This window comes from Triticum urartu, chromosome 4 (assembly GCF_003073215.2).
Source record: "Triticum urartu cultivar G1812 chromosome 4, Tu2.1, whole genome shotgun sequence".
Lineage (NCBI taxonomy): Eukaryota > Viridiplantae > Streptophyta > Magnoliopsida > Poales > Poaceae > Triticum > Triticum urartu.
Window position 1 is genome coordinate 65,636,642 of NC_053025.1, and position 23,307 is coordinate 65,659,948.

Sequence of the window (23,307 nt, forward strand, 5' to 3'; positions counted from 1 at the left end):
TGGTAGTCTAGTACATCAATTGGACTTGTTCATGTATATTCCAATGTATGTGTTTCCACCATCTTTTCATATGCAAATTTCTTTATCAAAAAAGGCTTTCGTCCCGCTTTATATTATAAAGCAACTGCCCAAGCCAAATATCCGACAAAGTTCACAAACACACACACACACATAAAGTCTCACACACACAAAAGTCTCACACAGAGGATAATTAAAGGGTTAGTGCTGAGGGCACGGCTCAACAAGCCTTGAAAACCAGAAAAAAAAACACGCACAAATTTCTTTACTGTGAAATATTGCCTCCGTCAGGAAATAACTAGGAAGGTGTTACTTGTGTACATGTTTGAACTAATGATTTTGCATCCTTCCTTGATAGGCCCACAAGGCCACAATGGTCTTAGAACATTTTTCTATAGACGTTTGGCACAAACTTGAATAAACAAGGACTTCTATTACAAAATTTTATGCCTATTCTAGTTTTTTTCAGTGTAAATTTACTTTTGAGAGTCGAAAAGTGAACCTAGAAGCTCATAAGTTAGCCAAGCATTCTCTTTCGTTAGGGCTGGACGCCATGTCTGATATGGCCAATCCCATAACCCAAACTGTATCCCGATTATGAATGAATAAAGCTTGGTTTGTCTCAAAAAAAAATTATAAGCCCACAATTACAATCTTATTCAGTGAAACACAGAAAGAAGTCATCATTCCATGGACTCACACTCACGACTCATGCAAGAGCAACCAACAGCTTGCCTACATTTCTCCCAGAAAACAGACCCACCAGAGCCTCGGGCGCCTTGTCGATCCCTCGGGCGACGTCCTCCACGACGGCCACCTTCCCTGCCTTGATGTAGGCGGCCATCTCCTCCTCGAACCTGGGGTACAGGTGGTGGTGGTCCATGCAGGAGAAGCCCTCCACCCGGACGCGCTTCGGGATGATGCACCACAGGTTGCGCACCCCCTGGTGCTCCGGCAGGTTGTACTGCGAGATCATCCCGCACGCCACCACCCTCCCGCCCGGCCGCATGTGCAGCAGCGCCGCGTCCAGCGTCGCGCCGCCCACGTTGTCGAAGTAGACGTCGATGCCGTCGGGGAGGCGCCGCCCGAGCGCCGCGCCGAGGTCATCCCCCTCCGACTTGTAGTTGAACGCGTCGTCGAAGCCCATCTTGCTCTTCAGGACACTCACCTAACAAACAACAAAGTTCATCGTCTGGTGGCATGAATTGAAAAGAGGTTGCCTGGTCTCCCAGGTTGTTTTGAACATTTTTAACACTCTGATCACTTTCTACGCTCGTGGACCATGTCCAAGCATTTTTATCGCTCCTCACTCTTTACACCATGTGCACAGGGAAAATGGAAAATGCGCTTTGATTTCTGGGTGTATATACATCTGATATGGAAAAAAAAGTCAAAAAAGTTTAGAAGTTTTTTAAAATAAATTTGACTTTTTTTTGCACTAGTATATAAATTTTCACGGATAAAAAACCAGCGCTGACTTCAGGGAAGAAAAACAACAACGGGGTGTTTCTTTTTGTGGAATTTTTTCTACAAGTATAATGGAAGGTCAAGCTTATTTCAAAAACATTTTCAGAATTTTTGTACTTCTTACTTAATTACTAGTATTTTTTCATATAGGGTGTATATACACTAATAATAGACCAAAAGTTTCTATCCATGTACACAGGGAGATGCTTGTAAAAAATCCTCTTTTGGTTAAGCAGTGATGATTTCTATAGGAGAGGTGACTAAGTAAAGAACTAAGCTATACAAATAACATGTTTTTAGGTGACCAAGACAGACGAAGATTCCGAGCTACCGATAATTAAGAGCATGTGCAATGCTGCTATCTTAGGAATGCCACGTAGGATAAATAATGAGATGGAGAAGAGCGAACTCATAAGAAAAAGCTTGTCTTCTCTTATTTAAGGGAAGACAGGAGATGATCTCTTAGCACAATATATCTCATCACATTTGTAGGAATAGCTAGTTATTAAAGATAAAGTTAAGAAATGATCCATTGTAGACGTTTTTCTTTATTATCTCTAAATCAATGCAAGAATTAAGATAAAATTATCTTATCAACCATTATACATGTCTAAAAGAACCGTAAGAAAATTCCTTATGTGATCAAACCTTCTCATCGGAGCCGGCACTTCCAACCACATAGCATCCAGCGATCTTGGCGAGCTGTCCAACGACCTGACCGACCGCGCCAGACGCTGCCGACACAAAAACAGATTCACCTTGCTTTGGCTTGCCAACCTGAAAAAGTCCAGCATATGCAGTGAGCCCTGCCAAGCCTGCAAGCAGCATCAATGTTGCATGATCATCAAATGTATTATAAGCAGCAGTGAGGAGATTACTGCTAGTACACAAAAGAGCATACAAAAGGGTCTAATCCCAATCGGTTCTAGAACCGTCACAAATGAAAGTGATGTCTCGGATTTATTGTTATATTTATATTCAAAATGGACTTCTAAAACACCATGAATCATGTGAGAAATCTTTTGCAAATATATATATATATATATATATATATATATATATATATATATATATATATATGCAAATTTCACAGACGTAGCGTGCACAGGCTATACTAAATGGTTGTTTTCCATGAAATAGTTTGAATATTGACTCAACTCATCGTCCCAGTAACCCTCCACTCACATATATCCAAACTGTTAGAATAAATCGAGGCGCTCTGTCGATTATTTGAGGACTAAGCAATCATACGAGCACGACACCGAGATTTGTTAACGAGGTTCATCGATATGGCTACATCTCCGGGGTCTGACTACGGATGCTCCTCCCCGTGACACCGTCACAATACCGCACACCGGTCACCCGGGCGCGGCACATGCCGCCGGCTCCCCCTTGCGTGCCTGTGCTATTATGTTGGCATAGGTTACATCATGTGTCTACCCGCGCTATATAAGAGAGGCCTAGGATACAGGTTCCTGCTATAGGACACGACTCCACATTTATTAAACACAATACAACTCAGAGTCCAACTGTAACCTACCTTGTACACTATATTCGACACAACTCTAACAAACTCCACCTTGACGAATATACTCCACCATCCTGGATTTGTCCATGCGTCAAACTTTCATATACATTGGACTTGAGCTTATTCCATGAGAATCGCTACTACTCCAAAGACTCCATATGACTCCAGTAGTCCCTCTTTTTCTTGACCACAGTCAACGCTCGAGCGAAATTAAGTTTTCCTTACTCTAGTTTATGCTCCCAACTTCCAGAATATCCGTCAACGCCATCACACACCGATCATTGACCTGCGTGAAAGTGAATAACTCACATATTGGGTGTCACACATAAGAGTTACCTGAACTCAACATCACCCCTCTTCCTTGACCGTCTGTCTGAAACTTGAAGGAATTTCACCATTGCTTGTAGTCATCCCGAGTCAAATTCACAGTTGTCTCACCACATGTATGACCACCAGAGCCCTGGCCTGTCTCCATGTCCCGTGCGTACCACATGCCTCGCCACTATTACCGCGTCGAGCCTCCGCTGTCCCGGTCGAGTCTCAAGGGCCGTGAACCCACACCACTCAATCCCCACTGCAGAGTACCACCGGTCATCACCGACCGATGACGAGTTTCACGCTTCCATCAGACCACTGGGCTCCAGTCCGAACTGCATGTCACTCGCTTTTTCCCACTTGCTAAATAGGCTTCGATTCCCTGGATCCTTACACTATAGCCCCTCAATCCAACTCCACCTTCAACGTGACTTCATGATAGATGATCAGTCCACCCTCGCGCCCCGTCGACTTCAAGCTCACATGTGCACCGTTTTAAATCAACCCCGCGCCATAGTCTTGTCGAAGCCGCACAAGCCTCGGGCATGCGCACCACGTGTTTCCACGCCCAGAAGTCGGTCACCATCAGCATCACGCTCCTACATCGTCTTCGCCGATCCCACCACCATCTTCTGTACCAACCGACTTGCGTCGATCCATCATACTATCTAGTCCGACCCAGCCGAACTCGTTCGACTGTATGACACGCTCGAGGCTTTCAAATCGTCTTCCGCGAATTTTCATCCATCACATGACAATTCCATCTTAGCTGACATGACTTCCTGCAACTCCTTCAAGCATCACTGTCGCGCCAACAATCTTTCTCCCATGTCTGCCATAACCCAAGGTTTTCAGTTCCACAAACTTCTCCACCTCAAACCTGACACCCATTGACGCCCTGGTTCTTTGTACGGCTGACTTTGTGAAAAATACGTGAGCAATCTCCCCGTGATGCACAAGTACACGACAGAACATGCGTGTACCACTAACAATTGCAACCAAAAAACTTTTGATCTTCATGTGTAGTAGCTCTAGCTCAACCTCCAATGCTGGATGTTGCTTGTCAATGTCTCCTGCTAAATCCGATGGATCCCAACGTGAAGAATTTTTTCCATCGCCAAATTGACCTGTCTCCTACCTTTCTGTGTCACATGGGGACTCGGTCCTTCCTTTTTTTTTGTCTCAAACAAATCTCCGTCACGTATGTAACAGCAGCGTCTCTCCAGCCCTCCTGCGTACATCACCATGCACCAAGGCACATCACGGCCTGGACAGCTCCCTCGCACGCGACGCACCTGCAGCGGCACACTGGGCCAGGACCGCCAGCCTGCCTGCACCGCCCAGCCACCACACAAGTGCCACAGCCCACAATGGGCCTCAGCTTGCTTCGGCTTGCACTTTGCCTGCTGGACCTGCCCACCCCACGCACAGATCGATCGATTCCGATCAAACCGATTGTGTCACAAACTCGTCTGCTACACGTGCCGCCGCCGTCGCTTCATGTATGCGCTGTTGAGCTATACGCTCGCCCGACAGATCCATATCAATCGATCGCCGCATGTCTGCTGTTGTCACACCCACACGCGCCTCCTGATCGCTTCCTCCAATCAACAATCCAGCAGCCTCCGAATAATCTAACTCATGATACCACTTGTTAAAATAAATCGAGGCACTTTATCGATCATCCGAGGACCAAGCAATCATACGAACACGACACCGAGATTTGTTAACGAGTTTCACCGATATGGCTATATCTTCGGGGCCTGACTACGGGCGCTCCTTCCCGTGACACCGTCACAATACCGCACACCGGCCACCCAGGCGTCGGCACATGCCGCTGGCTCCCCCTTGTGTGCATGTGCTATTATGTCGGCATATGTTACATCGTGTGTCTACCCTCGCTATATAAGAGAGGCCTAGGATACAGGTGTCCTACTATAGGACACGACTCCACATCTATGTAAACACAATACAACTCAGAGTCCAACTGTAACCTATCTTATACACTATATTCGACACAACTCCAACACAAACGAACCCTAACTTCTAACTTCTAGCTTGTCTTTTCTCCACCGCTGCTCCCAACCACTTTCCACCCCAAATTTAACCCACTAGCGCCCCTTCTTTTCAGTCTTGCCCCCATTTTAAAACACATTACAGATTAGTTTTGTCTTGAGTCTAATTTTATAAATTTGATCAAGTTTACAAACAAAATCAATATATACAATACCAAAAACATAATATGTAATGTTTATTAAAAATATCGGTCTGGTATTTCGGATGTTGATATTTTCCATGTGAACTTGATTAACCTTTACAAAGTTTCACTCATAATAATGCTAATATCAATGTATTTCTAAATGGAGAGAACTATGAATTCTCAAAGGTTTCAAAAAAACGTTTGGAACGAGTGTTTTTTCATACTTCGTGTCCGCATAGATATTCACTCACCAAGAACACCTGTGTAGTGTGAGAGTGGCAGCTCGGGGTGGTTGATCTTGAACAGGCCCTCCGTTTGGGTGATGAGGGTGTACTCCTCCCATGCACTCATCCCCCAGACGAGGTCACCGGTGTCGAACTCCGGGTGCGTCGAATCGAGGACCTCGCCCACCGTGAAATTGACCAAGGCCTGATGATCATCCAAATATATATGCAAGATCGGTCAGCCCCGAAACTCCGACGAGATCAAGGGTAAAAGAGCAACCTGCATTACCTCTCCAAGCACGAAGTCCTCGGCCGGCACGGCGTCGCCGTCGTCGTGCTTGGTCATGCGGCCGCGCATCCACGGGTCGCAGGACAGGTACAGGTTCTTGACCACCACGGCGGGCGTCGACCCCTCCGGCACCCGCAGCCGGACGTCGGAGGTGACGACCACCTCCATGTCCTCCGCCGTCGGGTAGCCTGTCACGTGCCTCCTCAGCACCACCTTCTTGTTCGTCGTCACCTCGTCGCCATGGCCGGCTATGTCGATCTTCGTCGGGCTAGCCATTAAATTTATGGCGCTTCGAGTTATCTGAGCTTCAGGGTTTAGCAAGGTGCTAAATATACTGATGTGCTATGTCACCGTGCGAGTGCAATGCGCGCTACGCTACGGTTATATAGACGAAGCTCATAGTGAGTGTGTAAGGCAGACAGGCGACGGGTTGATATGTGTGTATTGTACGCGTGCGTCACCCGTGACGGTATGACTTTGCCCCAAATATCTTTCTTGCCATTTTCTTCACGTTGCAAGTTAGACCTGCACATCCCGTGCGTTAAAAGCGAAAAGGTTAGATCTGCAAAAAAAAAGAGGCAATTGCACGACACTCACACGTCATGACACACGTATGTGCATTTCCCATATATCATTGAAAACATGGGTGGCACAAGACAATACCCCCAACTTACAGAGTATGCTAAGGAATTTTTTTCAACAACCAGCCTATGAGGTTATGTGGTTGGATGATTAAAATGATGGTTACGTACTCCGAGCCCATTGGAGATTAAATCACATCCCTAACACCATTTACGTCTCGTTAAGGCAAAATACACTTAAGTGGAGGGGCATGCATGTGAGCACACATGCATTTGTAGGTACATCAGTGACCGCACGGCAGTGGTAGTACTATGAGTAGCAGTAGTTATATACTAAGAGCAACTCTAGCAGAGTCGTCATATTTATAGTCTGCATAAAGCATATGGAGCACGCTTCATAATGTTTTAAAGGTTGCAGAGGCTGTGCACAAACATAGAGTCCCCATAATGTGGCCTCCATAATATATATTTTTTTGTTTCTTCTTTCTACTCTACTACTCCAATTGAGATCAAACAATTCAACAAATATCATTACAAACCATTAAATTAAGTACAACAAATAAGCCAAATGCAACAAATAATTCAATCAATTTTTTAAGAAAATAAATAAATTTAAACACACTATCTCCCAGCTAGCTTCTAATGATGCTCGGTGAGATCCTTATTCAGCTGGTCATGGGAAGCCCGGTCTTCAATCTTTCAGTATGTCTTCCAAAAAAACCCAACTCTGCCTTACGTAAAGTTGCCAGAGTACGATTAACCTCTGGATTTGAAATCACTGCTTATATATTTGGTATTGGCCATAATTTACAAAAACATTCTGTAGTATTTGTAAGAGGAGGAAGGGTTGGTGTGAGATATCACATTATTCGAGGAACCCTAAATGTTGTCATAGTAAAGAAACTGCAATTATTTAGTATATTCATACAGTCACCGAGGAACCTCCGATATACTCTCTCCGTTCCTAAATATTTGTCTTTTCAGAGGTTTCAAATGGACTATCACATACGGATGTATATAGACATATTTTAGAATGTAGATTCACTCATTTTGCTCCATGTAGTCACTTGTTGAAATCTCTAGAAAGACAAATATTTAGGAACGAAGAGAGTAGTTGGCTGTCAGTCTTGGCGAGCATGGGTGCATCAATCATAGGTTTTTTTTTTGAGAAATAAGTGCACCAATCATAGGTGACTGGACTCTCAAGATCGCAAACGTAAGCATTTTTTTAGCCCATTCATTTCTTTGTTTTTTAATTGTTTATTTAAGAAGAAGAGGTTATGGACAAAAGAGCAAAAGGAACAAAGAGAAAAAATGTGCTTTGGCATCTCTAGTCGATCCTCTAAAAAGTTATAGAGTAAAAGTTTAGTTTTATTCCTCTAACCGGCACATAGCCGATCTCCTAGATCTGTTAGAGGAGTAAAAAATTTACTCCTTGGCCTCCCCGGTTCATAAAAATACTCCACCGCAGCCGCCTGGAGTAAAAGGTTACTTCACGTGAAGGCCCCCTTGTGGCCAGCCGGCGACTCCGTGAAACCCCTTTGTCGACGGTGACAACCTCGGGCCTTGTCGGCGTCCTCGCGGTGGATCTACTCGGCAACAGCATCTGCAACTCAGACGATTCCCTGCAACACATCGCACTAAACCTCATCCTCGCCAGCCGCGGCACCTCCTCGGTGGCGCTCACCTTGTTCTTGTGGCTGGTCTCCACCGACCCTACCGTTGACCGCAAGACTACACCACCCACCACGGCTTCACGCACCACGGCTCCGCCTTGTGCAGCATGTCGCCGCCAGAGCGCGCATGCTAGTGGCGATGGCGCATTGAGTCGGAGCCGAAGCTTCACGCGCCACGTAGGAGTTGGAGTAGGAGTGGAAGAGGCCGCAGCGGCGATGGTGTGGTCACCATCGTTGCCGCAAAAGCGCAATGCATAAACCAATTGTAAGTTCTACCCCGCTAAGTTTAGGGGATCGCCTAAAATCAACCAAAATTTAGAGTAAAAATACTGCACATGGTTTACTCGGCCATTTACTCCTTAATATTTTAGGGGATTGGCTAGAGATGCCCTGAGGCTTTAGACATATGAGGATGCCATGCATGGAGAACGAACGAACCCAGGGTAGCTACGAAGCATTTGCACTCCACGCCACCAGAGCTGGATGCGAAGTTCAGGTGGCATCCCGTTTGCTCTGAATGCAATGTCGATCTGTCCAAACAGAAGCGTCATCGGCAGAATCTCCCTCCGTAAGCGTCATCTTATATAAGATCTTATATTGTGAGACGGAGGGAATAGATGCTAAATAGCATCGCAGATCCTGCTTCCTTGCATGCTCTTTCAGGTTTCTACCGTGTTCCTTGCCTCCTCCTGAAGACTTCAAGCTGGAGCTAGCATAGCTACATGCTGGACGCCGGCTATTGTCGCTGCCAAATGGTAAGGGAGCAAGACACTGATCTGCTTATAGCTTCACAAATGATTCGTCCAGGTCATAATACATCAATTTCAAAATTTCTACTCTCTCTGTTCCCAAATATAAGTCTTTCTAGAGATTCCACCAAGTGACTGCATACGGAGCAAAATGAGTGAATCTACACTCTAAAATATGTCTACGTACATCCATATGTTGTATTCCATTTGAAATGTCCAAAAAGGCTTATATTTAGGAACGGAGGGAGTAATATATATACCCCACCTATATTGCAAACGTAACGAGCATGACATTTGTCAGGAGAGGAGGATTTTAGTGTGCTAAAGCGTACATGTAAATTCCCAATTTGAAAGCACGGTCCTAAATTTGATTCATCACCACAGGGGAAATTATATTTGATTGGTGCTTATTGAAGGCTTCAAAGTAGCAGGCCTGAATTCTAGATGACTTTAAAGGTAAAAGAAATGCGTAAATACTTAATTTAGGTATGGTTCAGAACGTAAAAAAAGAGTCTTCATCGACCAACAAACTTCAAAGCCGAAAACCTCAGTGTAGAAACTATGGATGGGTTTCTTCTGCCTCCATGAGCTCACATGGGATTCAAACATCCCAAACTCATTTCTCTGTGGTATATATGACAAAAACTCCCGAGGATGAAGTGTAAATCTAGTGAACGTAGACTATAACAGCTGGCGTTCTTGCTCTATGCTCCGAAAGGAATGAAACGCCACACAGAGGGTGTTTAGGAGATCCGAGATCAGGAGAATCATGGCAATCCATGAGCTGATGGAGTGTGATGTCTCACCAACTGACACGCTATCCAGGAAGGGAATAGCCACGGAGGTACTTGGAATCGACTCCTGACTCACGGCACAGCGCAACCCTGCCAGTTCGTGCAATCTGCAAAATGCATGGCCAAGGAGGGTAAAGGATCGACTACAAATAACCGCTCAAAAATTTGCAGTTGCTAAACTACAACTTGCATTGGACTACATGCGTGCTCCACAATCAAGGAATAACTAATCCGCTGCTGAACACAAATTATGGATATTATGGTGCATTTGCAAAGTGAACCGTTCAAGAGCTTCAAAAAAAAGTGAACCTTCAGTACGAACCTCACAGATGCCGTAGGGCTCAAGCAACCTTTGTAGTGCAACCATTTTATCAAGGTCTCCAGTAAGCTGCATGACAATAATGTTATTGCTTGTTAAGACAAATTATTGATGCCACTAACTATATTGTCCTTGCAGGACTCTTTTGCAAGATTCAAGAAATAGAGGAAAATGGAAAGGGTAGGATCGCAATGTCCGGCCTTATTGAATTGTAGGATTAAATACAATAAGAATCCCAACAAAAGGGTGTTTGATTACGCCATAGGAAAAACAAGGAAATCATTGCACGAGCTTTGAGTTAATGGAAATGTTTCTATGAAATACCAGCAAGTGAATTCTTATGAGATATTTATATAAATACAGTTTATGTCAAATTTTGTTCTTCAAATGGATTACAATTATGTCAGACATACGATTTGCCGGTATAGCCATAGATACATGACACTGAAACAATCTATAAAGGCCCACATTGTTGCATATCTCTATTATCCAACTTAAATCAATATTAAGAAATACTACCATATATTTCAAAATAGCAGCAGATATATACTGAAATTTTTATCAGGCTAGTTGACAGCTATGCGGATAATGCTCCAAGTAAAGGCTGTGTCTGATTAATGTTCATATTTCTGCTGTCTACAATCAACATGTCTAGATTGAATTAAGAAAATGCTTAGATAAAACCGACTGATTTATCTACCAACAAAAGAATATAAAGTTCTAAATCTAGTAGTTGGACCCAAGAGGGTAAAGTAATTATTACCTGAAGAGTTATTGTGTGGCCTGATACATCAACCGTTTTGGCCCTGAAAACATCCTCAGCAATATCCAGGATTTCCCTGCGAGCTGAGGTGTTGCCAGCGACCTTTATGATCATTAACTCTCTAGCCGCAAATGGTAAATGTGTAAGATCTTGAACCTGAGAAATCAAGATGAATTTGAGTTAACCTTACATATGAAACAACAATCATAGAAACCACACATTGATAAGTTGACCTCATAAACATCGATGAGCTTGTAAAGTTGTTGTACTAGCTTGGCGATAGATTCATCATTTCCAGGAACGACAGTGGTGATGCGAGAAGTGCCCGTTTTTTCAGCTGGGCCAACAGCAAGACTCTGTCAAAGTAATGGATACAACTTTTAAGCATTTACTGCAACCATGTAACCTGCAATGATCTAACCGAGTCAACATAAGATATATATAGGCGGAAAACAAACCTGAATATTGTAGCCCCTCCGGGCAAAGACACCCGTTACAACATTAAGAACTCCAGGGGAATCATTCACAAGGATTGACAAAGTATGTGAACAAAACCCTGTAGGCTAAAGAAAGAAAAGTATGCCAGTTATTTTCCAAATGGGTATTAAAATTGCAATTGTAGTTCAATGCAAACAAATTTTAAGAATTTTAGTGTTCAAGTACACTTCAAGGCTCTTGCCACTAATTTTCAGCAACACAGCAGCTCTAGTGAAAGAAGAATGCAAGAACTTACATCACTGTCAGTCATGGCACCCCAATGAGCATCAAGAATTTGATTCATCGAGAAGCTTTCGTAAGGTTCCACTGGATAAACATCGCCCTAGTAATAAGAACGTAAGATTATATAAAAATTCATACAGCTGCTGTTGCAAATTGGAGCAAATAGTATTTGCAATAAAATTGTTCACACAAACATAGCCAAGGTCATTTCTAACCAGTGTTTGTGAAATTGTAGTTATTCTATAAGATAGCCAACTTCTTACTACTTTCAAATCAAGACTAACAATTCAACATAATGCTGGTATTGGGAATGATACAGCAATTTAAATAATACACCAACTTCTGCTTTTGTCCTAAACTGGTAGGCATAAATAGATAAATCTAGCTAATCACATCAGTATTCACTGCATATAAGATGCACTTGCACGGATCAATATTGGTAAATAATCTACAGAAACTATTTTGCCCTTACAAACACAGATTGAAAAGAATAATCAACAACATCAATGCAGTAAAGAACAACTCTTATTATAAAGAATAGAAGTAAATTACGCATGTTGATTTTCGTTGAACACATAAAAAGAATTCACACAACACAATAAACCAGGTCAAAATAAATGGAGACAGTGTTGTTGCAGACTTGCAGTGCTGAAGAAAAGATAAATACATGCTACAAGAATTATATGAATGATAAGAACTATCATTCCTTACCTGGGATGATTCCTCAGAATCCCCACTGGTTGTCTTTGCAGTGCTTAGTGTAGATTTTGAAGGCATTTTTAATTCAAGATCAGGATAGGAAGCTACGGAGAACCTCCAAAAAGGAGCTGTTTGTCCCATTTTCTCACGCCGCAAAGCTATCTGTTACATTAGTATGGCCCATTAGATATAGTCAAGAAGAAAGCATGATATGGTATTAATCTTTCTAAGGAGTATAACCTTGCCAGTTCTGGCAACTTCTTTGATCCCGAATTTGCTCAGGTTCCTCTGTACAGCAGCAATTTTTCCAGGATCGCCGGTTACCTTTGGCATGACTCAAAAACAGAGAGCATACTTTGCTTTAATAAAAGACATACGAGTGATAGTGTAATTGATCTGCAAGATACGACACATCACGGATTTTACCTCAACAGTTAGTGTATGGTCTGAAAGATCAACCACTTTGGCTCTGAAAATGTCAACCAAACCCATCACCTGCATGTATGAGTATTGAAATAAGCAAAGAATACCCAAACTGTACTTCCATTACCTCTCGGACTGAAATATGTAAATTGAGCATCACATGCACAGATTAAAATCTCTAGATAGCATGCTTGCAAAAGGCATATATGCACTTTTACCTCGAGCCGCTGTTCTGGCTCTACGTTTAGTTTTATAAGCATGAGCTCTCTTTCAACTTGCGGTTCCTTTGATAAATCATCAACCTGTTCAATCAATATACAAGACTATGAATTTCAGATACTGCGATGACAGGAACAAGCACAGAAACTGACACGAGTGATTCCACTAACTACATGTTACTATTAGTTAGCAAACTTTTGCAATATTCACGGGATACTGGAATAAGAAAATGCTGACCTGTATAACATTGACAAGTTTGTAGAGCTGCTCGACGACCTGTGTGAGTATTTTCTCTGTTCCTGACACTACAATGGTGAACAGCGCCTTGTCCTTGTTCAGCCCAACCGCCAATGACTCGATGTTGTACCCTCTTCTGGCGAAGACCCCGGCAATCCGATTGATCATCCCACTCTCATCCCCGACAAAAACTGATATCGTGTGGCGCTTTACAACCCTGTAAATAGAGGTTGAAGGGGGAAAGGAATCCTAATAGATCAATGGCAAGGCGCAGCGAAGAATCAAAGAATAAAGTCGCTCAGGATTCAAAAATGGTCCACGGAAAGGGAGAAGGCTTACGAGCGCCTGGGGTGGGGTGGCACCGGCGCGACGCCATCGGTGGCCGGAGTAGCGGCCGCCGCGGCGACGGGCACGAGGCGCGCCCTCGGTCTGGCCGAGATGGACACGGGCGGACGATGCGGCGGCTGGTGGTGATGGTGGGACCCAGTCCCGACCGCGGCGAGGTGAGGAGTTACCGCGGCGGCGGCGGCGGCGGTCATGGGCGGGACCGCGGAAGGGTGGAGGAGATCGTGAGGTGGTGGGGTTTTGGGGATGGTTCGGGTCCCGAGGAGAGGACGGTTGGCGTCGGCAGTTTCGGGCTGGGTTGGCTGTATCTGTGTGGGCACGGCCGGAATGGATTGTTCGGAAACGGTCCCGGCCGCAAACTTCTGTAGGCTTCTGGGTTCACTCCTGTACTAGTTTTTTTTTTAAACATCATTACAGGCACAAGTGCTTATATACACGCGCATACACTCACTTCTACCCACCTTATTTCTATGAGCACCTTCGAAAGACTGAGCCGACATATCATTTTGAAATTTACGAAGTCACCCTAAGCATCTCGTCGTCGACGCGAACGTCTCCTTTCACTGAATGCGCATCGTCGGAAATCCTGAAATAAATCCAAAAATAAATGCGAGCACCAGAATTTGAACCTTGGTGGGCTGGGGATACCACACCCCATCTAACCATCCAACCATAGATTGTTCTTTTTACAAGGCAAAAACTTTATTTCTCGAATAATAGCGAGATCATTTACAATAAAATGAGAAATAAAGTCCGGGATAGCATCTTCCCAGATCTATTCGCTAGAGATGATTTAGCTATGCAATCAGCTATATCATTTGCTTCACGAGGGCATTTACTTACTTCATATTTTGCATAGTTCAGCCCCATCTCTTTTATCTCCAGGAGAATAGCCGATTCATGCCCAAGGAAAGCTTCAGAATTGAGAGCATCAACTCCATTTAGGCTATCCGACTCAGTGTGTAGTTTGTTGCAACCAATCTTGGCTGCTAAATAGAAACCATTCTGAATAGCAATCATCTCTGCCACGTCCACTGACACCACATGTGGTATGAACCAGGCAGCAGCAGCAATAAACTCATCATGTTCATCTCGTGCCACTGCTCCTGTTCCTGCCAACATATTTTCTACACTAAAAGATGCATCAACATTAACCTCAACCGTTCCTCTCAGTGGCTTATGCCACATATGATCACGCTTCACCCCCGGCTGACTAGGTGTTAGTGAGCGAGTAAAATTTGTCGCTAGAACCCGTATTGGTATAGCAGTTTGGTGCGGCTGCCGGACTGTCTCGCCTTTGACACTTTGTCGTCGTTGCCACCAGATGTACCAGCTTCCCACCACGGTTAACTTGGCCACGGACAATGAGTTTTTGTATCGTGTCGCTCTACAAGAGTAGCCAATGTGACTGAGCCCGACCGGTCTTCCGCTACAACCTTATGTACTTCTTCATCAAGTCCCAGCTCTTTCCAGATATTCATCGCTCTTTCACATGTAAATAAACTATGTTGTGCATCCTAAAAACCTGTATGGCATATCGGGCATTGTCCCGTGACTGGTATATGGCGGCCTGCTAGAGTACCATAGCAAGGTAGGACTCCCCTGATTACCTTCCATACAAAGTGCTTCACTTTTCCAGGAATTCGGAGTTCCCATACACGCTTCCAAATATGACTCGGCCGACTTCCTTGTGCTGCATTTTGACTTTCTATACGCCCAAACTAGTGCTAGAATTGTACATGGTAGGCCGATCGTACAGTAAATACTCCTGATCGGTTATGATGCCATGATACGAAATCTTCCATCACCTGCACCCGAAGAGGTATTTGTAATATCCAATGGACATCAACTAGCCAAAAGACAACCCGGATCAACCTCTCATCCCACTGCCCAGTATATGGATCAATTAATTCTTCAACCTTGCTCAACGTAGTTACTCCCCTTGGAGTTGTAATTTTCCTTGTTTCACTAGAGGGAATCCAAGGATCATTCCAGATGTTGATCTGCGATCCCGTACCCACATGCCAAATGCATCATCTCTTAAATGTTTGTATACCAGATACAATGCTTTGCCAAGTAAACGAAGAACCCTTCTTCGGGCCAGCCATGAGTATATTGCCATCAGGGTAGTACTTTGCACCTAGAACTCGTGCACACAAAGATTCAGGATTCTGGAGTAAACGCCAACACTGTTTTGCTAATAAAGCAAGATTAAAACTGTGAAGGTCTCTAAACCCCAAGCCACCCTTACTCTTCGGAATGCATAACTTCCACCGTGCAAACCAGTGCATCTTCTTCTTGTCCTCACTGTCCCCCACCAAAAACCTGCAATCTCATCTGTAATTGCCTTGCATATGTTCTTTAGAAGTTTGAAAACCGACATAGCATAAGAGGGGATTGCTTGAGCTACTGCCTTCAACAATATCTCTTCCCCCTTCATTGAGAGCACTTTTTCCTTCCAACCTTTAATTCTCTGGCAAATTCTATCAATAAGATGCTGAAAACAATCACTCCTATCCACCCCTACCATGGTGGGGAGCCCCAGGTATTTATCTGTTAATGCCTCAGTTAGAATATCCAGATTTGTACAAACCTCTTCCCTAACAAGCACGCTTGTATTTGGACTGAAAAAAATGCTAGATTTAGGTGTACTTACACACTGTCCACTACTTCCACAATATACTTCCAGAACTCTCTTCAGTGTGCTTGCATTCTGGACATTTGCTTTCATAAGAATCAGCGAGTCATCTGCAAAAAGTAAGTGGGATATAGATGGTGCATCTCGGCATAGTCGTATACCTTCAATTCCTCCCACTTCTTCTTCATGAGCCAATAAGCTAGAAAGCCCTTCTGAACAGATTAAAAAATAGGTAGGGAGATAGTGGGTCTCCCTGCCTTAAACCTCTGAAAGGTATGATCTCCTCTGTTTCCACTCCATTGAATCTTATTTTGTATGTGACTGAGGAGACACATTGCATTATCATCTCCACCCAAGCCGGGTGAAATCCCAATTTTAACATCATTTGTTTGAGGAAACCCCATTCTACTCGATCATATGCCTTCATCATGTCCAATTTTACTGCACACATCCCATTAGATCCATGGGTCTTCTTTTTTATTGCATGAAAGCATTCATAAGCTACCAACACATTGTCAGTTATGAGTCTTCCAGGAACAAAAGCACTCCGTGTTGGAGATATTACCTCTGGAAGTATCTTCTCAAGTCTATTTGCAAACATTTTTATATGATTTTATAAACCACATTGCATAAACTAATTGTTCTATACTATGTGATTATTTCCAGGCTATCAACCTTAGGAATTAGCACGATATTCGTTTGGTTCCATCCATTTGGTCTTTTCCTATTATGAACTACCTCTAACAGCTCATCAGTAAGCTCCTCACCTAGGATGTGCCAGAACCGTTTGAAGAAAATAGCATGCAGTCCATCGGGTCCGGGTGCCTTCATATCTCCAATCTGAAAGAGGGCCTTGCGCACCTCCTCTCGTGAGTATGGCGCCAGCAAGAGGGTATTCATCTCTGCAGTGACTTTCGGTTTTACCGTATGCAGACAAGGCCGGTCCTGAGATTTTAGGGGCCCGGGGCGAAAGTATAATTTGGGGCCCCTTGTTATAAACATAATATGCATATCTTCAAATTTTCTTGTAAGATTCTTCGATGAAAAATCACTTGTGATTGTGTGAATGTCAATATCATCCAATAGTTTGTTATCGATGCATAATGTTGCCTAACCATTTAAGCTCTTTTAGTTCATTGTTTATCCCAAATGGTTCTTCAATAATTTTAAATTTGAAAAGCTTCTTTTAGCTGATGCAACAATCACATGCACCGTAAATCTGAACAATCTTTCAACACAGTGAGTTATATCCTTTTTTCAATGAAGTGATTCATATCAACCAAAACAAACAGATATGTAACATGCAAAAAAAATCATCCGCAGCTTATAGAATTTCTTCATGGCAACTACTTTTATCAAATTCTTTCTTTCTCAAAGCATGAAGTTTTACTTTAAACTGTATGGAATAGTAATATTGACATACCTGAGATTGATTAGATCGGCGTCAGTCATTGGACGTTCGGCGATGATGTGATGTGGATTTCTGGTGGCAGACACTCGAGGATGTACATGTGCGCTCGGGCCGGCAATGTCAATTTTCTGGGGTAGGTGATGTTCGTGCTGTGTCGTCGCCGCATACAGTGCCCGGAGACTGATAGATGTTGTGGGATCGGGTAGGCTAGGATTGACGGCGGAGGGAGGAGATCACCTTCTCCTTGGCTCGAGGAACCAGCGCCGGCGGCCATGGTGGAGTCGTCGGCGTGGGGTTGTGTGTGCGCTAGGGTGGATGCAGTGGAGCTTCCCATCGGCTCGTGGTAACCCTAGATCGGTAGGGATGTTGGTGGGGGTCAGCGGTGCACGGTCCCGTCGAGCCGTTGGGCTCGAACGGAAAAGAGATCAACCTAACAGAGACTAGTCACCCCTAAGCGATTTGGGATCTGGAGTTTGGAGCTTGCGGAGAACAGAGAATAGAGGGAATTAGGGATGACCTCACGTCACACGATCGTTTATTTTTCTTTTGGAGGGAGAATGTCTCACGATAGTTATGGAATAAAGAGAATGAGCCGACGTGATTTACGTGTGTACGCTGATTTGTTTCCGCATGATCGTACCCTGATTTATGTGCGTTCGCTGCTACCTTCCTTCTTGGGCTGGGCTACTTCTTTTTTCTACGTGAAGCTATGGCCTGCTACTATACTTACCTTTATACGTATATTACACCTGGGAGGGGGCCCCTAGATCTTGGGGGCCCGGGGCGGCCGCCCCCTGCCCCCCTTAGGGCTGGCCCTGTATGCAGCAAGCCTTGGTCATATTCTGTAACATCGGAAGTAAACAGACCAGAGAAGTAATTTGAAATAAGCGGGTTGAGGTTATCATTACCCTCAACCCACCCATTATTATTATCTCTCAATTTCTTAATCAAGTTCCTTCTCTTCCTAGCCGAGGCAGAGTGATGAAAGTACTGGCTATTACGATCACCTCTATGAAGCCATCTAACATTGCCTCGCTGGGCCCAAAATATTTCCTCTTGATCTAATAATTTTTCAATCAGTATTGATAATTCCTTTTGCCTCGACCGAACCTCATCGGTAAATGGAGCTTGCATCAACTTTTCCAACTCCTTTTGTGCTTTATTCAAGCGAATTCGAGGACCTTTAAGGACTCTTCTGTCCCATTCATGCAAGTCAAGGTGGACTGCATCAACTTTTTCTTTCAAAGTGGTATGTAGGCCTCGATGATGTGCCTTTTGTCATGCCGTTTTTATAATTTCTTCCACAGTTTCTTCTTCCAGCCACCTTGCTTCAAAGCACCGCTTATATTGTGGTTTTGCAGCTGCCACCCCCGCAAGGTACTCCGTGTCCAGCAATATGGGCCTATGATCAGACTTGCCCATTTCCAAATTACATAGAGCTGCATGTGGGTGCATACTCATCCACATGTTGGTTCGCACTCCTGTACTAGGCTGGAAGCCCATTTTGAACTAAAAAAACAATCAGACCCCCTAAAAAACGTAATGTCCCCTAAAAAATTGAAAATCATACCAATTTAGGATTTCTGCAGGAATTTTTCCTTTGGTGCCGTTCGTAACAAAGGAATTACTATCCTACATTCCTTTGAAATTCCGATGGAATAGCCTATTTCATAGAAATTTTGGAGGAAATCAAGCATGAGTTCCAACCTCATGTTTTCTTCTCGTTGTGTGTGCAACTCCTGTGCTTTTTGGACGTGGCACCACCAAACGACAATTTTGTAGTTTTTCTATGGCTTTACTTCATGTAGAAACTCAGGATATGTGACATCTCAATTCATGTGTTTTTCATATCCCTATATTTTGAATTCTTGTGTTCCAAAGGAGGCCTTAAACGGGAGTCATTTCTATCTCACCTATTCTCTTCTCTTCCACTAAAAAAATCTCACCTCACCTCTCTCTCTCTCTCATTAAACCTTTCACATTTTTTGAATACCCACATGCCATCCTCTTTGTTCCTCTACTTTTCTACTCCCAATCTTGGTCTTTTTTTTGCGGGAACCCAATCAATGCCTAGATCGTTTCTGCAAAAAAAACAGGCTCTACCTTTATCAGGTACTTCCCTCCCCCACATAGGATTTAGAGAAGGAGAGAGAAGCTTACTAACAACATTGTTGTTAGAGATGCCCTTAGGCGTGATGACCCACAAGTGTAGGGGATCTATCGTAGCCTTTTCGATAAGTACGAGTGTCGAACCCAACGAGGAGCAGAAGGAAATGATAAGCAGTTTTCAGTAAGGTATTCTCTGCAAGCACTAAAATTGTCGGTAACAGATAGTTTTGTGATAAGGTAATTTGTAACGGGTAGCAAGTAAATAAAGTAAATAAGGTGCAGCAAGATGGTCCAATCTTTTTTGTAGCAAAGGACAAGCCTGGACAAACTCTTATATGAAGGAAAGCGCTGTCGAGGACACATGAGAATTATCGTCAAGCTAGTTTTCATCACGTTCATATGATTCGCGTTCGGTACTTTGATAATTTGATATGTGGGTGGACTGGTGCTTGGGTACTGCCCTTACTTGGACAAGCATCCCACTTATGATTAACCCCTATTGTAAGCATCCGCAACTACAACAGAAGTATTAAGGTAAAACTAACCATAGCATGAAACATATGGATCCAAATCAGCCCCTTACGAAGCAACGCATAAACTAGGGTTTAAGCTTCTGTCACTCTAGCAACCCATCATCTACTTATTACTTCCCAATGCCTCACTCTAAGCCCAAACAATGTTGAAGTGTCATGTAGTCGACATTCACATGGCACCACTAGAGGGATGACAACATACATCTCATCAAAATATCGAACGAATACCAAATTCACATGACTACTTATAGCAAGACTTCTCCCATGTCCTCAGGAACAAACATATCTACTCACAAAGCATATTCATGTTCATAATCAGAGGGGTATTAATATGCGTCATGGATCTGAACATATGATCTTCCACCAAGTAAACCAACTAGCATCAACTACAAGGAGTAATCAACACTACTAGCAACCCACAGGTACCAATCTGAGGTTTGGATACAAAGATTGGATACAAGAGATGAACTAGGGTTTGAGATGAGATGGTGATGGTGAAGATGTTGATGGAGATTGACCCCCTCCCAACGAGAGGATCGTTGGTGATGACGATGGTGATGATTTCCCCCTCCCGGAGGGAAGTTTCTCCGGCAGAACAGCTCCGCCGGAGCCCTAGATTGGTTCCGCCAAGGTTCCGCCTCGTGGCGACGGAGTTTCGTCCCGTGAGCTAGCTTATGATTTTTTTCCTTGACGAAAGACTCCATATAGCCAAAGATGGGCATCGGAGGGCCACCAGGGGGCCCACAAGGCAGGGGGCGCCCAGGGGGTAGGGCGCGACCCCCACCCTCGTGGACGGTGGGTGGCCCTCCTCTGGTACTTCTTTCACCCAATATTTTTTATATATTCTGAAACGTGCTCCTGTGAAGTTTCAGGACTTTTGGAGATGTGCAGAATAGGTCTCTAATATTTGCTCCTTTTCCAGCCCAGAATTCCAGCTGCCGGCATTCCCCCTCTTCATGTAAACCTTATAAAATAAGGGAGAACATGCATAAGTATTGTGACATAATGTGTAATAACAACCCATAATGCAATAAATTTCGATATAAAAGCATGATGCAAAATGGACGTATCAACTCCCCCAAGCTTAGACGTCGCTTGTCCTCAAGCGAAAGCCGATATTGAAAAATATGTCCACATGTTTAGAGACAGAGGTGTCGATAAAATAAAATACGGACATGAGGGCATCATGATCATTCTTAGAACAGCAACATATATATATATATATATATTTTCATATGATCTCCCATGCTAAAGTAACAATTCATTCACATACTCAAGTATGAATCAGAAACTTCATTGAAAACTAACAAACTATAATCTCAGTCATTGAAGCAATTGCAATTTATCATAACATAGGAAAGAGTCAATATAAGAGCTTCTCAGCAAGTCCACATACTCAACCATCATTTAGTCTTTCACAATTGCTAACACTCACGCGATATTTATGGTTATGAAGTTTTAATCGGACACAGAGAAAGATAGGGGCTTATAGTTTTGCCTCCCAACTTTTTACCTCAAGGGTAATGTCAACAATAATAGTTCATGCAAACCCACATCCAATTAGCCATATATATCAGGATCTTTCCAACACATTGTGCTTGCCAAAGGATAAAATGTAAAAAGGAAAGGTGAAGATCATCGTGACTCTTATATGAAGTAATAGACAAGAATAAAAGATAAGCCCTTCGCAGAGGGAAGCAGAGGTTGTCATGTGCTTTTATGGTTGGATGCATGAAATCTTAATGCAGAAGAACGTCACTTTATATTGCCACTTGTGATATGGACCTTTATTATGCACTCCGTCGCTTTTATTTCTTCCACATCACAAGATCGTATAAAGCTTATTTTCTCCACACTAATAAGTCATACATATTTAGAGAGCAATTCTTATTGCTTGCAACGGTGACAACTTACTTGAAGGATCTTACTCAATCCATATGTATATATGGTGGACTCTTATGGCAAAACTGGGTTTAGGGATATTTGGAAGCACAAGTAGTATCTCTACTTGGTGCAAAGAAATTGGCTAGCAAGAGAGGGAAAGGCAAGATCAACATGTTGGATGATCCATGACAATATAAATTATCTCAGATGTAAGAAAACATAACCCATTACGTTGTCTTCCTTGTCCAACGTCAACTCTTTAGCATATCATACTTTAATGACTGCTCACAATTATAAAAGATGTCCAAGATAGTATATTTATATGTGAAAACCTCTCTTTCTTTATTACTTCATATTAATTGCAACGATGGCCAAAACTATGTTTGTCAACTCTCAACAATTTTTATTCATCATACTCTTTATATGTGAAGTCACTACTCCCCATAAGATCCATATGATCTCTTTATTTCTTTTATTTATTTTCTTTTATTGTATTCCCTCAAGATCATAGCAAAATAATCAAGCCCTTGACTCAACACTAATCTTTATTATATATATGTTGGGGAACGCATTAATTTCAAAAAAATTCCTACGCACACGCAAGATCATGGTGATGCATAGCAACGAGAGGGGAGAGTGTTGTCTACGTACCCACGCAGACCGACTGCGGAAGCGTTGACGCAACGTAGAGGAAGTAGTCGTACGTCTTCCCGATCCGACCGATCCAAGCACCGTTACTCCGGCACCTCTGAGTTCTTAGCACACGTACAGCTCGATGACGATCCCCGGGCTCCGATCCAGCAAAGCGTCGGGGAGGAGTTCCGTCAACGCACGACGGCGTGGTGACGATCTTGATGTTCTACCGTCGCAGGGCTTCGCCTAAGCACCGCTACAATATGATCGAGGTGGAATATGGTGGCAGGGGGCACCGCACACGGCTAAGGAACGATCTCAAGGATCAACTTGTGTGTCTAGAGGTGCCCCCCTGCCCCCGTATATAAAGGAGCCAAGGGGGAGGGGGCGGCCGGCCAGGAGGAGGGCGCAGGAGGAGTCCTACTCCCCCCCAATCCTAGTTGGAATAGGATTCCCCGAGGGGGGAGAGAGAGAGGGGGCCGGCCACCTCTCCTTGTCCTAATAGGACTAGGGGAGGGGGGAGGCGCGCGCCC

General features: G+C 43.6%; 2 protein-coding genes across 2 annotated transcripts; both read right to left on the minus strand.

Moving 5' to 3' along the window:
• Positions 1-581: 581 nt before the first annotated feature.
• LOC125550707 (2-alkenal reductase (NADP(+)-dependent)-like) lies at positions 582-6,442 on the minus strand. Its single transcript, XM_048713775.1, has 4 exons — positions 6,042-6,442; positions 5,780-5,957; positions 2,134-2,300; positions 582-1,186 (listed from the first exon to the last, which is right to left on the minus strand). The coding sequence occupies exons 1-4, from the start codon at positions 6,315-6,317 to the stop codon at positions 728-730; spliced, it is 1,080 nt and encodes a 359-aa protein (XP_048569732.1). The 5' UTR covers positions 6,318-6,442; the 3' UTR covers positions 582-727.
• A 3,054-nt stretch (positions 6,443-9,496) lies between these two features.
• Positions 9,497-13,889, minus strand: LOC125550708 (acetolactate synthase small subunit 2, chloroplastic-like). The gene is made up of 12 exons (XM_048713776.1): positions 13,561-13,889; positions 13,222-13,438; positions 12,984-13,067; positions 12,769-12,837; positions 12,583-12,666; positions 12,355-12,504; positions 11,657-11,743; positions 11,382-11,486; positions 11,157-11,279; positions 10,924-11,079; positions 10,164-10,229; positions 9,497-9,948 (listed from the first exon to the last, which is right to left on the minus strand). Exons 1-12 carry the CDS (start codon positions 13,758-13,760, stop codon positions 9,865-9,867), a joined length of 1,425 nt encoding a protein of 474 aa, XP_048569733.1. The 5' UTR covers positions 13,761-13,889; the 3' UTR covers positions 9,497-9,864.
• Positions 13,890-23,307: the final 9,418 nt, after the last annotated feature.

What these genes read in the sequence shown, in the direction of transcription:
- LOC125550707 (XM_048713775.1), bottom strand. Translation starts at nt 6,317, where the DNA reads ATGGCTAGCCCGACGAAGATCGACATAGCCGGCCATGGCGACGAGGTG. An exon ending in ACACTACACAGGTGTTCTTG is followed by an intron (nt 2,301 to 5,779) that starts GTGAGTGAATAT and finishes TGCTGCTTGCAG; the next exon opens with GCTTGGCAGGGCTCACTGCA. An exon ending in GTGCCGGCTCCGATGAGAAG is followed by an intron (nt 1,187 to 2,133) that starts GTTTGATCACAT and finishes GTTGTTTGTTAG; the next exon opens with GTGAGTGTCCTGAAGAGCAA.
- LOC125550708 (XM_048713776.1), bottom strand. Translation starts at nt 13,760, where the DNA reads ATGACCGCCGCCGCCGCCGCCGCGGTAACTCCTCACCTCGCCGCGGTC. An exon ending in CCACCCCACCCCAGGCGCTC is followed by an intron (nt 13,439 to 13,560) that starts GTAAGCCTTCTC and finishes CTCTATTTACAG; the next exon opens with GGTTGTAAAGCGCCACACGA. An exon ending in ACCATACACTAACTGTTGAG is followed by an intron (nt 12,667 to 12,768) that starts GTAAAATCCGTG and finishes GTCATGCCAAAG; the next exon opens with GTAACCGGCGATCCTGGAAA.